This window comes from Myotis daubentonii, chromosome 10 (assembly GCF_963259705.1).
Source record: "Myotis daubentonii chromosome 10, mMyoDau2.1, whole genome shotgun sequence".
Taxonomy (NCBI): Eukaryota; Metazoa; Chordata; class Mammalia; order Chiroptera; family Vespertilionidae; genus Myotis; species Myotis daubentonii.
In genome coordinates, this window is record NC_081849.1 from 8,319,211 (window position 1) to 8,334,789 (window position 15,579).

Below are 15,579 nucleotides of genomic sequence, written 5' to 3' on the forward strand. Positions count from 1 at the left end.
GCCAGCCAGGGCAGGCAGGAAGCTTGGCTTCCTCCATCGCTGAGGGCAACCTAAGCCTCCTGCTTGCTCGAGCTCCATGGCCGCCGCCATCTTTGTGATGGAGTGATGGTTAATTTGCATATTACTCTTTTATTAGATAGGATAAATAAACTAGAAGCTTTCAGGGATGGAGTTGGGTGAGCAGACAGAAGTAGCTCTGAGGGAAGCTGTTGGGTGAAGAGCACTGGGAAGTGGAAGAAGCACAGTTCAGCATTTTATTCCTCTGAACACCCATCACCAATATCAACTTTGTGGACAAAACTGATTTGTAAACATTTCTCTTCTTAGTTTATAAGAAGCTGTTTTCTACTCCCTATCCTTAAGGTAAAAAGACATAGCTCTTCTTTCAAAAGGAGTGTCTGTCTGTATAATAGTGATTCAAGATTGTATTTTATGGCTTCCTATCAGATGAGCCAGTTTTTAACAACTAGCATATTCAGCCTGTCCCAGTTAAAATCTGCTCCAATAAGAGTTATCAAGTGGCTTTCCCCATTGCCAAAGTTTCTAGATAGCAAGGAGAAAAAAAATATGTAAAATATAATAGTTTGACTCTGACCCATGTTGCTAAGTGGTTAGAGTGTCAACCCATGCACCAAAGGGTTTGTGGGTTTGATTCCCGGTCAAGAGCACATGCCTGGGTTGCAGATTAGATCCCTGCTTCATTAGGGCTCATGTAGGAAACACCAATGAATGTGTCTCTCACATGTCTCTCTTTCTCTCTCTCTCTCCCTCTCTCCCCCTCTCTCTCTCGCTCTCTCTATCCTCTTCTCTCTCCATCCTCCTCTTCCACTCTCTCTAAAAAAATCAATCAAAAAATATCCTCAGGTGAAGATTAACAACAACAAAAAATGTAATATTTTGTTTCTGTGACACTAAAAATTGATGAATAAGGAAAGGATAATCTTTTCCATAGATGTAGGCTGGACATAAAGATGAAAGAGAAAGCAAGAATCAGAGTGATTTTGATCAATTTCTTTATTTAATAAATATTTATTGAGAACCACTCTTTATCAGTACTGTGCTTGTCTTGTACCCAGGTAATAGTGGAAATACAAGATGCAGATGGTCCTACCATCATCACAGATTAAAATTATTGGGGTGACTTTGGTTAGTAATATTATATGAGTTTCAGATGTACAAGTGTATAATATATCATCTGTGTATTGCATGTTATGCTCACCACCTAAAACCTTGTCTCATTCCATCACATATATTTGGCTCTCTGTTCTCTTCAACATTTCCCCATGCCCCTTTTCCACTGGTAACCACCATACTGTTGTCTGTGTCTGTTTTTTAGTTAGTTAGTTAGTTAGTTAGTTAGTTAGTTAGTTAGTTAGTTAGTTTTTGGTTAGTTCTCACCCAAGGATTTTTTTTCATTGATTTTTAGAGAGAGTAGAAGAGGGAAAGGGAGGGGAAGAGAGGGGGATAGAGGAGAAAGAGAGAGGAAGAGAGGGAGAGAGAGAGAGAGAGAGAGAGAGAGAGAGAGAGAGAGAGAGAGAAGCATTGATGTGAGAGAGACACATTGATTGATTGCCTCTCACAGGCGCCCTGTCGAGGGCAGGGGGGTCGAGCCTCCCATCCAGTTATGTGCCATTGACACAGAATTGAACCCGTGATCCTTTGGTGTTTTGGCTGGTGCTCTAACCATTCAGCAATGCTGTCCAAGGCTATGAGTTTATTTGTTTTGTTTGATGGCTGATTGATTTCTATTTTATGTCCCAAGTATGAGTGAAATCATATGGTCCTTGTCCTTTTTCATCAGACATTTGTGCTTAGTATGATACTCTCAAGATCCAGCAACTGGGTAGTTTTGAGTTGGATAGCCCCATCAACATGTCTGGTAGTTAGCAGGCTCTTTGGCAGGCTAGTTATAGAGATAACTGGGCCTTGTGTCTCTCACCATCAATCAGGCTGGTCCTGGCCTCTTTATGAAGCTGTTGCAGGGTCCTGAAGACTAGAAAGAGACAGCAAGTCACAGGGCCCACCCAGATGCAAGGGGTGGAGAAATAGACTCAGCAGGATGAGGGAGGAGCTGCCGATCCACATCCCAAAGAGGCACCTGTAGAAAGATGGGAATAATTCATGGCCTTATCTGCCATCTGTCACACAAATTGCTATGTGCTCTCAGCATTGCCGCTGGGCTTTGATGGCTTTTTGTTTCACTTCCCATGATTTTCTTACTCCCCATCTTGATGACCAACTGATGCCCTCAGGATAACCACAGGCTGGAGTTTTCCATTGAGATGCTAACTAAATGATAATCTGAACTTATATCTACAGTTTCCCTGAATCTTAGCCATCCTGTAGCCAGTGCTCTCAGCTTCTGGAAATTTACTTCTCTCATCTCGGGATTCTGGTTATCAAATGTGGGAAACTCTGCTTCAGGGATGCTTTTGCCAATCCTTCGGTTAGCAACAGCTTTGCCATAAAGTGTGTGGGAGATAGGAAATAAATACTGATTTTGTGGAAGCCAGAGTTGGAAGTTCTGCAAAATCTCTTCTGTTTGACTGTTATTTTAAAAAAATCATTCCAATTGACAGAATTGTTGAAAGTGGCAAGTTAGGGGACTGCTGAGTCATGGGTAGCAGTGGTAACTTGGACTTATGATGGTCTTCAAAATGGAGAAAAGTGGTCAGATTTGTAGATAAGACCAAGAGAACTTCTGGATGGATTATTTCTGCAAAGTAAGACAAAGAGGAATCAAGGGAGATTCCTAGAATTTTGGTCTGAGGAACTGGATGAATGTGATGATATCTCTGAAAAATAAAATGGAGTTTACAATCATGTCTGTTATAGTCAGTGTGATGATGTATACATGGACTAAAAGCAGAGATGGTGGTTGTAACTCAGGATTCCTCTCAGAGGAATAAGTCTTTTGCTTTTTCTATTAATATATATTTTAACTTTTGATAGTATTACAGATATCTCCCATTTACCACCCCCCCCCCTTCTTCTAACCACCCCACTCCAGGACTTCACTGCCCTATTCACTGTGTCCAAGGGCTATATGCACATAATTATATAAGTTCTTTGGTTTATCTCATAGCCTCTTCCCAATCTCCACACCGAGGTATGTCCCTCTGTTCCATGCCTCCATGCTCCAGGTCTTATTTTGTTGGTCTATTCATTTTGTTCATCAGATTCCATAAATAAGTGAGATCATATGATATTTGTCTTTCTCAGTTTGGCTGATTTCACTTAGCATATTATTTTCCAGGTCCATCCATGCCGTCCTAAGGGTAAGAGATGCCTCTTTTTTACAGCTGCATAGTATTCTGAAGTATAAATGTCACACAGCTTTTTTATCCATTCATCTGCTGAGGGGAACTTGGACTGTTTCCAAGTCTTGGAAATTGCAAATAATGCTGTTATGAACAAAGGGGTGCATATATTTTTTTCTGATTGGTTCTTGGGGTTTTTAGGAAATATTCACAGAAGTGGTGTCACTGAGTCAAATGTAAGTTCCATTTAAAATTTTTTAAGGAAACTCCATACTGTTTTCTATAGAGGCTGTACCTATCTGAATTCCCACCAGTAGTGAATTAGTGTTCCCTTTTCTCTGTATCCTCTCCAGCACTTGTTTTTTTGTTGATTTTTTTTATGATGGCCATTCTGATAGGTGTGAGTTGACATCTCATTCTGGTTTTAATTTTCATTTCTCTTATAATTAGTGACTTTGAGCATTTTTTTCATATGACTCTTAGCCATCTGTATATACACTTTAGAGAAAAGTCTATTCAGGTCTCCTGCCCATTTCTAAATTGGATTGTTTGTCTTCCTTTTGTTGACTTGTATGAGTATTTTATACATTTTGGATATTAACCTCTTATCAGAAGTATCATTGGCAAATATGTTCTCTCATACAGTTCCCTTTTCATTTTGATGGTGGTTTCTTTTGCTGTGCAGAAGCTTTTTATTTTGATGTAGTCCCATTTGTTTATTTTCTACTTAATGTCCTTTGCCCTAGGAGATGTATCTGTAAACATATTGCTATGAGAGATGTCTGAGATTTTACTGCCTATTTTCTCCTCTAAGATTTTTATGGTTTTATGCTTTACATTTAAGTCTTTTATCCCCCTTGAGTTTATTCTTGTCTATTGTGTAAGTTGGTGGACTGGTTTCATGTTTGTGCATGTGTCTGTCAGGTTTTTCCCAGCAACATTTGTTGAAAAGACTGTCCTTACTCCATTGTATGTTCTTTTCTCCTTTGTCAAATATTAATGGATCATAATGATGTGGGTCAATTTCTGGGGTCTCTGTTCTGATCCATTGGTTTATATGCTTGCTCTTGTGCCAGTACCAGGCTGTTCTGGTTTTATGGCTTTTTAGTACAGTTTGATATCTGGTATTGTGATCAATCCTACTCTGTTCTTTTTTCTCAAGATTGCTGCAGCTATTTTTTTTTTAAGGTTCCATATAAATTTTCGGAGTATTTATTCTAGCTCTGTGATGTATGCCATTGGCATTTTAATATAGATTGTGTTGACTCTGTAGATTGCTTTAGGTAGTTTAGACATTTTAATGATGTTAAGTCATCAAATCCATGAACGTGGTATATGCTTCAATTTGTTTGTATCTTCCTATATTTCATTTTTCAATGCCCTATAGTTTTCCAAATACATGTCTTTGACATCCTTGGTTAAGTTTATTCCTAGGTATCTTTTTTGTTGTTTTTGCAATGGTAAATGGTATTGTTTGTTTACTTTCTCTTCCTGAGAGTTTATTATTGGTGTATAATAATGCTCTAAATTTGTGGATGTTGATTTTGTATCCTGCTACCTTGCCAAATTCATTTATTAAGTCTAATTGTTTCCTGGTGAAGTCTTTAGGGTTTCTTATATAAAGTATCATGTCATCTGTGGATAGCTTTTATCACTTAATGCCTGATTGCTGTGGCTATGACTGCTGGTACTATGTTGAATAAGAGTGGTGGAAGCAGACATCCTTGTCCTGTTCCTGTTCTCAAAAGAAACAATTTTAGTTTTTGCTCATTGAGTATTATGTTGGCTGTAGCTTTATAATATATGGCCTTTATTATGTTGAGATATGATCCTTCCATTCCCACTTTGCTGAGGTTTTTATCAAAAAAGGGTCCTGGATTTTGTCAAACGCTTTTTCTGCATCTATTGATATGATCATTTTATTTTTATCTTTCAATTTTTATGTGATGTATCACATGTATTTATTTGCAAATATTGTACCAGTTTTGCATCCCCAGAATAAATCCCACTTGAGCATGGTATATGATCTTTTTAATATATTGCTGGAACTGATTTGCTAATATTTTGTTGAGGATTTTAGCCTCTGTGTTCATCAGGGATATTGGCTTGTAATATTCTTTATTTGTATTGTATTTATCTGGTTTTGGAATTAGGATAATACTGACTTCATAAAAGAGCTTTCTCTTGAATATGTGGAATAGTTTGAGGAGGATAGGTGTTAATTCTTTGAATGTTTGGTAAAATTCTTCTATAAATCCACCCAGTCCAGAACTTTTATTTTCTGGAAATTTTTGAATTACTTCTTAAATTTCATCAGTTATAATTGGCCTACTCAGGTTTTCTGATTCTCCCTTGTTGAGTTTTGGAAGATTGTATGTTTTTAGGAGTTTGTCCATTTCACTCAGGTTGTCCAGTTTGTTGTGATATAATTGTTCATCGTATTTGCTTACAATCCTTTGTATTTCTGTGGTGTCCTTGGTATATTGCCTCTTTGATTTCTTATTTTATTTATCTGGGTCCTCTTTCTATGTTTCTTGATGACTCTGCTAGGGGTTCATCAATGTTGTTTATCTTTTGAAAGAACCAGTTCTTGGATTTATTTAACTTTTGTACTTTTTTTTTTTTTTTTTTTTTGGTCTCTATGTCATTTATTTCCTCTCTGATCTTTATTATTTCCTTCCTTCTAATTCCTCTGGGATTTTCTTCTTGTTCTCTTTCTAATTAAATTAGTTTTAGGGGTAGATAGTTTATTAGTGCTTTTTCTTGTTTCTTGAGGTAGGCCTGTAGTGCTATGAACTTCCCTCTCAGGATTTGTTTTGGGTAGTTGTGTATTCATTTTCATTTGTTTACAGGAAGTATTTAATTATTTGCTTTCTCTCATTGGTAACCCATTCATTGATTAATAACATGCTATTTAGCCTCCATGTATTTTAGTGTTTTTGAGAGTTTTTTTTTTAATTGTAGTTGGTTTCTAACTTCATGTCATTTGATCTGAGAAGATGCTTGGTATTACAGCATTCTTCTTGAATTTATGTAGACTTGTTTTGTGCCCTAACATGTTGTCTACCTTTGATAGTGTTCCATGTGCATTTGAGAAGAATAAATATTTTGTTGCTTTGGGGAGAAATGTGCCATAATATCTGTTATATCCCTCTGATCTAGGGTGTCATTTATAGCCTTTGTTTCCTTGTTAAATTTTTGTCTGTAATACCTATCCAGTGATGTCTGGGGGTGTTAAAGTCCCCTACAATGGCTGTATTGCTGTCATTCTCTCCCTTAAAGTCCATCAAGAGTTTTTATGTATTTAGGTGCTCCTATATTGAGGCATCAGTCTTATTCAAGGACTGTGCTGAAAGGGTCTTCCTTCTGGGAGAAACAGACTCTCAGATGTGGTTGTTGGTTGTCTTCCATGGTTCGGGCCTATGCTTAAGAAATCCTGAAGACTTCAATTTTATAGACACATTAAAAAGATAAGCAGAGAATTACTGAATAGAAATAAGGAAAGAGCTATATAGATGATTTGGTATTTAACCTAAGACACAGTGATCTTTAAAACATCATTCACATCGTAGGCTATGCTGTTCTGTTATCAGCTTTCCAGGGTCCTATTAAGTAGACATACCTACAGAAGTGAAACTAAGAAAGTATAACTCTAATGATGTTACTCTGTATGAGTTATTATTATTATTTATGTATCAAGAGACATTAGAGTAACTCCAGAGAACTGTCAATACTTTCTGTCTATACCTCTTAAACATATTAGTTTAAAATAGAAAAACCTCATTAGATTTCTATGGTAAGGTGGTAACTTTAAAAATAAGGCATTTTATTCTTCTGTCATTCAGAAACCCTAATGAGATGGCTGCATATGTGAAATCTAAAAGAACACTTTGCCTTCCGCCCCTGTGCCCTTTTCTCTCCTACAGGGATGGGACGGCTTGAATAATCCACCTACTTGTCTTCTTCCTCTTTTTTGAATATATATATTTTTATTGATTTCAGAGAGGAAGGGAAAGGGAGGTAGAAACACCAATGATGAGAGAGAATCATTGGTTGGCTGCCTCCTGCCCATCTCCCACTGGGGATCAAGACAGCAACCTGGGCATGTGCCCTAAATGGGAATCCAACTATGACCTCCTGATTTATTGGTCAATGTTCAACCAGTGAGCCATGCCAGTCGGGCTACTTAGATTCTTAATGGGAAGAAGAAAAGCTCCATTTTGAATATTAATAGGGAGAGGGGAGTTTCCACTCTGATGTCCTAAAGTCAGATTTTGTGTTTCTTCCTATATTAGCTTATGAGGAACAGCTACCAGCAGCAGCTCAGAGTTCTCATTTGAACCACTTTGCTCCTTCATCCCTGAGCACTTATCTTCCAAAGGTCAGAGTGAGTAGCCCAAGGGAAGTGCCTGGCTTTTTCCAAGTACTTATGGAGAGAGGTCAGGCACAAGGGTTCTATAGACCTACTGTGAGTGCAGAGTTTGCTCACAGACAGGACACTAGTGGGCAATAGAGAAGGATACTGTTGGGCAGAGGCATTGCAGTGGGAAAGGTTGGAAGTCAATCCTAATGCTGTGGTTTTGTTTCCTGATGTCCCAGGGCTTGAAAATCAAGATTCACAACTGCGACTTGTCTTAGTGGGTAAGACTGGAGCGGGAAAAAGTGCCACAGGAAACAGCATCCTTGGAAAGAAAGCATTTAATTCCAGCATTGCAGCAAAATCCATCACCAAGACCTGTCAGAAAGAGAGAAGCGTGTGGAATGGGAGAGAAATAGTCGTCGTGGACACACCTGGCATTTTTGACACGGAAGTACCAGATGATGACACACAAAGGGAGATTGCTAAATGTATCCTTCAGACCTCTCCCAGGCCTCACGCTGTGCTCCTGGTGGTCCCCCTGGGCCGGTACACAAAGGAAGAACAAAAGGCTGTGGAGAAGATGCTGTCAATGTTTGGACCCAAAGTGAGGAAATACATGATTCTCTTATTCACCCGGAAAGATGACTTGGATGGCATGGAGCTCCATGATTACTTAAAGGAAGCACCAGAAGGCATTCAAGATCTGATGAAACAGTTCAAGAATCGCCACTGTGAGTTCAACAATAAGGCGACAGGGGCTGAGCAGGAGGATCAAAGGACACAACTGCTGGACCTGGTCCAGCACATAGTGAAGCAGAACAAGGGAGGATTCTACACTAATAAGATTTACCAAAGAGCGGAGGCGGAGATTCAGAAACAGATTCAAGCTATACAAGAAAACTACAGAGCTCGGCTGAAGAAAGAGAAAAGGCAGTTAAAAGAGGAGTATGAAGAGAAAATCAGAAAGCTAGAGGATACATTAGAGCAGGAAATGAAAAAGGCAGAAATGGAGAGGGAATTTGAAGAAAGGGAGAAATACTATTTGTTCATGCAGCAAAATGCTAGAGGTGAAGTTGAGAGTCAGAAAGGAATGCTTGATTTAATCTTGAAAGGATTAAGAGTAATCTGGAGAGAAATCTCATCTCTGTTCAAGGAAGATTAGGCTAATGAAAATCTGTCTATATTTCCTGTGTGTTTTCAGGTGCATCTGCCCCACATAACTCATTCCCTAAAGTCAGAGCTCTGTTTCTGTCTCTCAGGCTCTCAGACTGGGCCGTGTAGTAAACTTCAGTCATAGAAATTGGGATACTTTTGGTTGAGGTAAGAGGGAAGGAAAACATCCTCAATTTGTAAAACTCCAAAGCAGAAAGTATGGATGCTCCCTATCTTCTGAACTCTCAAAGACAGAGAGAAAATGAATGCAGGAGATCAAAAGACCATGACCCCATGCTTTCTCTATCCTTAGTAAAGTTTCCTCCTCTAGATTGGCACATAATCTCCACCCGTGGCTCCTACTCCTTATTTTTATCTTTAGGATCACAATGCTCATTTTACAGATGTGGTTAGAGAAATCAATTCTTTGCCTTAGATAATCTATAGATAGAGATGTTTATAAAATTCTTTCTATATATACATAAATTTGTTGAATTTAATTTTTATGGAAGGACTAAAATTGTTCCTTATTATCTGCCCACTAGAGAACAAAGATTTGTCTGGAAAATGTTTTTCAGTACTCAACTAAGTGAAATGCCAGAAAGAGCAAAAGACAAGAGATTCAACAGCTAAGAGAACAATGTTCAGTATATTCAGATGTTTCTGTAGAAAGTTGTTGAGCAAACTCAATGTAACCACTTTGCTGAATAACTAGTTCTCCTCTTCTTGTGAAACTAACTGTTGCCACCACACCTCTATCACACCACACCTTGATTACTTACTGCTAGGTGTATCATCCCCACACTGCTGCCTCCACTCATTTGAATTGTTTGCTCATTGTTACCATAATAAAACGTTTCTATTCTCTCTTATTTGTGCAAAACTGAAATTTCTTTTACTTTATAAAATATCACCAATACTTCTAAGAATACAGGGATGAATTTCACTTTTTGATAAAAATTCAAGATCCTTTTGGAGCTTTGCTTGGTCTACACCCTAATATGTATCTCCAGCATTCTCCATTTGAACCACATTCTTAATCTCTCTGCACATCAGAGATCACATTCTCCTTGAATTCATTCATTATGAATTCTGATATCTTTGTGAGTTTTCTGGGGAAGGGGGATTTTTTAATATATGAATAATAGTAATTGAAGTTTATCCCTTTTCTAATAGGTACTCCTACCCTAATAATTCATAGGCTTTCCCAAAGCACATTTCCATGTTCTACCAGTATGTCCTGGTGGTCACATGCCACTGTCCTTGCTCTGCCATCTTGAAAGTGGCTTTTCCATGTCCCACTTCATTTTGTCTTCAATATACCTACTCCTTACTTCCCCCAAACACAAATGAATTTTGATTGTACCTTTAACAAAAGTTAGCAAAGTTTCAAGGATATGTGACTGGTTCTTTCAGAAATAGTCATTCACAGTGAGACACATTTGGTTTCACTTTGCAGAATATGGGGTGCACTCCCATTGGAGTTTTACACAAAATTCTGAGATTGGAAGTTAACATCCTCTTGTCTCAGGAGCATCTAGAAGCACATATTGAACCAAAGAAAGAGCCGCACATACCTAGCATGAAAAAATTAAATACAGGCTTAATATGAAAAAAGTCTTTAAGTTCTCTGTGGTATTTTCTGTGTAAATGCACTCACTTATTCTTACCCTTGAATTCAGATTTATGCTGTAGATGAGGCTAAGTAAAAGGTTCTGCTCTTGATAAGCTATGAGAAGATGAGTACCCCATATGAAAACCCTGAGAGCAGTGTTGCCCATTTGTCTCTCTGGGCAGAAGGCAGACAGAAGGTCTTGATAAATAACATGCATTGTGGTTAGTATGATAGAAGAATGAGGCATGTTCCCTTCTCTGAAAAGTGTTGGGAGTTTATACTATCCATACATTCACTAACAGTCAGTGATTATTTGAACTTAGTGGAAGATTTCATATGAGACATTGAGAATCTAGAGAAAGTAAAATAAAGTCCCTTTTGAGACTGGCTTCCTACACTTAGCATAATGATTTTGAGAATCATTCAAGTTGCTTGTGAATAGATGTTGTTTTTTACTGACGAATAGTATTCCACCTTATGGATGTACCACAGTTCCTTTACACTTCTTTATTTATTCTTATGCCCCTAATTGATTTATCTTGCCAAATTGCATTGGCTGAAATCTCCTTTATAACATTGAATTGTAGTGGAATGGCATGCTTACTTTTTTCCATTATATGCCTTTAGTATTTCCCTGTTAAGTGAGTGAGATACTGGAAAACAGGAGTATATGATGTGTGTGTGTGTGTGTGTGTGTGTGTGTGTGTGTGTGTGTGTGTGTTGTGTGTAATCATTAAGTAAATATCTCCTGATCACTATTTTCTTGCGGGTTTTTATCACTAACAGCAATTAATTTTGTCAAAGGCTTTTAAACTTCATCTAGGTGGTACTTGGGTAGTGGCCTGTGTAGCCAAACTCTGGAGAAGCTCTCTGTGATGCAGAAGCTGGGCACTGAGGAAACCACACACACTGAATGAGTCCATAGGTAAAATATCCAATGAGGAGGACAGGAGAGAAGCTTATATCCTCATGTGATAACCAGTATTTTAGGAACTGATAAACTGAAGTAGAGGAAAAAATGGTGGCTGAATAGGCAGCAGTGTCATGCATCTCTTCTTGGGCCAGAAAAGCAAATAAATTGAAGAACATCCACTCTGAATTAACAAATTAATCACAGTTGAAGAGACAAATTTTCATAAAAAGCACAGAGGACTCCTAGATAATGTCACTTTCCAGTCATAACACATGTGGAACCACCACCATGCTCCTGCAGTGAGTGGCACAATACCTCCTGGCAGGCTCTCAGACATCTGCAGGGAGCATGCTGCCAGAGTGAGCTACTGAGCTAGGCCTTCAAACCAGCCTGCTGGGACCCAGCATCCTAGGATCTGGTTCCAAGACAACACAGTAGTGCAAGCCTGGGAGAACCATGTGCCCCACCCCCTCCACAGACCCCAGAACTGTGCTGCTAGCCTGATCCAAAACCATCCAGAACCCACACTATGCCCAGCACTGGGACTTGTTGTCGGGGTGACTGGGAGAAACCCAGAGCATGCCACAGAGGAGCTCTGACTGTGGAACCCTCTCCTTCCCAGCCCCCCAGGACAGCGCTGCCAAGGCCATCTGGAGCAAGCCAATGCTCCCCTAACTCTGGGTGAAAGGGGAGCAGGGACTGAGTGACCAATGGCAACCAGCCTCCACTTCATACTGATAAGTGGCGAACTGGAGCAACCCAGCACATGTCTCACTCCAGCTACAAGAAAACAGGACAGTGTGACCCAGTGTATCCCCAACCCTCTTCTTCCCAGCTCCTGGGACAGTCCTGCAGGGGCTACCTGGAGCAACCCAGCACAAATCTCACTCCAAGCCATAGGAAAGCACTGCTGAGGCAACCTGGTGTGCCCAGCCAGGGCCATAGGACTGTGCTGCAAGTGCACTGCCAGAGGTACCTAGGGTGTCACCCTTCTGCAGGTGCTGGGACTACACAGTGAATTTCATGCCAGAGGGCTCTGAGTCCTCAAAGGTCATCACACATTAGAGGAACTATGAACATGGTCCCATAATACTGAGCATCTGAAGCAGAAAACTGAGGGACCAGATATATGGGACAAGGGGATATAACTCAGAGCAGACAATAAAGGCGTGAGACTCAAGGCAGACCCAGGCTTTCAAATAATGATTTCTAGACTATTGCTCTGATAGGGTATTCAACCTCTCAAACCCAAGCAGGGTGCACAGGGCTAGAGAGGGACATAAAAAATGAGAGACAAAGAAAGAACCCACCAAAGAAAGAAAAGGAGATATCACCAGAAAAGAAACTAAGTGAAATGGAAGCATGCAATATGTCAGGAAATTAATTCAGAGTAAGGGTCATACAGTTCATAAACCAGATGGAAGAAAAATCAAATACTTTTGTAAGAATGAAGAGGAAATAAGAAAAGATATAGCTACAATAAAAAAAAAACATGATGGAAGGTTTCAACAGTAGACCAGAGAAAGCAGAGGACCAAATTAGTGAGTTAGAAGATAGGGTAGTTAAACACACCCTATCTGAACAGTAACTGGAGAAAAATAAATAGAAAACAGGAGGAGAGCTTAGGAGAGCTTTGGGACAACGCCAAATGAAGTAACATACATATAATAGGAGTGCCCGAAGAAAAGGAAGAGGAGCAAGGATCAGAAAACCTAATTGAAAACATAATAATAGAAACCTTCCCTGATTTGGGAAGGAAAAAGTCACACAAGCACAGAAAGTCCCAAACAAGACAAATGCAAAAAGACCCAAACCAAGACAAGTCATTATTACAATGGCAAACGTTAATGGAAAAGAGAGAATCTTAAAGGCTACAAGAAAGAGACAGAGAATTACCTACAAAGTGTCTCCCCTTAAATTATCAAATGATTTCTCAACGGAAACACATCAGGTCAGAAGGGAATGGAATGAAGTATACAAAGTAATGCAAAGTAAGGTACTGAATCCAAGAATACTCTATCCAGCAAGGCTATCATTCAATATTGAAGGGGAAATTAGGAGCTTTGCAGACAAAAATAATGCAAAGGGAGTTTATCACTACCAAGCCAGCAATGCAAGAAATGCTAAAGGGACTGTTTTAAAAAGAAGAAGTAGAAAGGAAAGAAGGAACACAGGCATACATATAGAAATAGCTACAAACTAGTATATGTAAATAATAACTTTAAACATAAATGGACTAAATGCTCCAATCAAGAGATATGGAGTGGCTGAATGGATAAGAAAACATGATCCATATACATGCTGTTTACATGAGTCCTACCTAAGAACAAGGGACTCACACAACTGAAAGTGAAGATATGGTAAAATATTTTCAGACAAATGGAAATGAAAGAAAACTTCAGTCCACAGGGTGATGCTCCATCCACCGAGCCAAACCAGCTAGCCAGGCTCACCAAGAAGCATAGAGAGAGGACTCAAATAAACAAAATCACAAATGAAAGACATGAATAACACCAGAACCTACAGAAATACAAAGGATTTTTTAAAAATACTATGAACAACTCTATTCTGACAAACTGCTCAACCTAGAAGAAATTGACATATTCCTAAAAAAATATGACCTCGCAAAACTTAATCAGGAACAATAAAAAATTTTGAATAGGCCAATGACTATGGAGAAAATTGAGGCAGTAATCAAAACACTTACAGCAAAGAAAAGCCCTGGGCCAGATGGCTTCACAGGGGACTTTGACCAAACATTCAAAGAACTAAAACCTATCCTCCTCAGACTATTCCAAAATATTCAAGAGGAAGGAATACTTACAAGCTCTCTCACTCTATTTTTTTTTTTTTTTAGAATTTAAGTGGTTTTTATTGTATACTTTTATCACACTTTTTAGTATGTTTGTAAATATTCTAGTACGTTTGTAAATGTTCATAATGATTCATTGACAGCAAAATACTCAAATATTCCCCTGTTGGTCCTATCAGTGAAAATGGAATAGACATCTGTTTCATCAAATGATTATTTATAATAAATTTAAATAATCTTGCAGCATCAAATACTATTTGTTAAGGAAATTTCATACTTCCAATTGAAACATGAAGAAAACATAAACTGGGAAGGAGAATCAATAAATTACAATATGTAGGAAAAACACAATGGAACAGCAAGAAACTAGCAATGGGAATGATATTTTTGTAAAAGGCCTGGAAAGAAATCAAGAGTGCAAAAAGTCCTAGTTCTTTCTACAGAAGTGCATTAAACTTTAAAACTAAAGTTTAAAACTATTTGAGAGTAGAAATTATATTTTACCTAATTTTATTTTGTGTTTTTTTTTTCTACAAAACTCTCCTTTTAAAAAAAATTCTTTATTGATTAAGGTATTTCATATGTTTCCTTATCCCCCATAACATCCCTATTCCCCCCCCACTCATGCCCTCACTCCCCCCATTGTCTGTGTTCATTGGTGAGGCTCATATGCATGCATAACGTCCTTTGGTTTATCTCTCCCCCTTACCCCCACCCTCCCTTACCTTCCCCCTAAGGTTTGATGGTCTGACTGATGTTTCTCTGTCTCTAGATCTGTTTTTGTTCATCAGTTTATGTTCATTATATTCCATAAAGGAGTGAGATCATGTGATATTTATCTTTCTCTGACTGGCTTATTTCACTTAGCATTATGTTCTCCAGTTCCATCCACGCTGTATGAAGCCAGCACTACCCTAATCCCAAAACCATATAAAGACACTAAAAAGAAAGATAACTACAGGCCAATATCTCTGATGAAGAGAGATGCTAAAATCCTCAACAAAATCCTAGCAATTCAGATTCAGCATTACATTAGAAAGATCTACACCATGACCAAGTGGGATTTATTCTGGGTATGCAAGAATGCTACAATATCTGCAAATCAATAAATGTTATATATCACCTAAACAAACTAAAAGATGAAAATCACATAATCATATCAATAGATGCAGAAAAATAATTTGACAAAATGCAACATCCTTTCTTGATAAAAACTCTCAGCAAAGTGGGAATAGAGGGAACTTACCACAACATAATAAAAGCCTTATGTGACAAACCTACAGCCAACATCATACTCAATGGGCAAAAACTAAAACCTTTTTCCCTAAGAACAGGAACAAGACAGGGATGCCCACTCTCACCAATCCTGTCTGACATAGTACTAGAAGTGCTAGCCATAGCAATGAGACAAGAAGTGGAAATAAAAGGCATCCAAATTGGAAAAGAAGAAGTCAAACTGGCATTATT

General features: G+C 38.5%; 1 protein-coding gene across 14 annotated transcripts in view; it reads left to right on the forward strand.

Moving 5' to 3' along the window:
* LOC132242638 (GTPase IMAP family member 6-like) overlaps nucleotides 1-9,644 on the forward strand; it is a 464,769-nt gene extending 455,125 nt beyond the window's left edge. For all 14 annotated transcript variants that reach the window (XM_059711547.1, XM_059711555.1, XM_059711564.1 and 11 more), the window contains one exon: nucleotides 7,860-9,644. In XM_059711547.1, the coding sequence (XP_059567530.1) occupies nucleotides 7,860-8,782 (923 nt within the window). In that variant the 3' untranslated portion in view covers nucleotides 8,783-9,644. The remainder of the gene's footprint in view (nucleotides 1-7,859) is intronic.
* The last annotated feature ends 5,935 nt before the right edge of the window (nucleotides 9,645-15,579 follow it).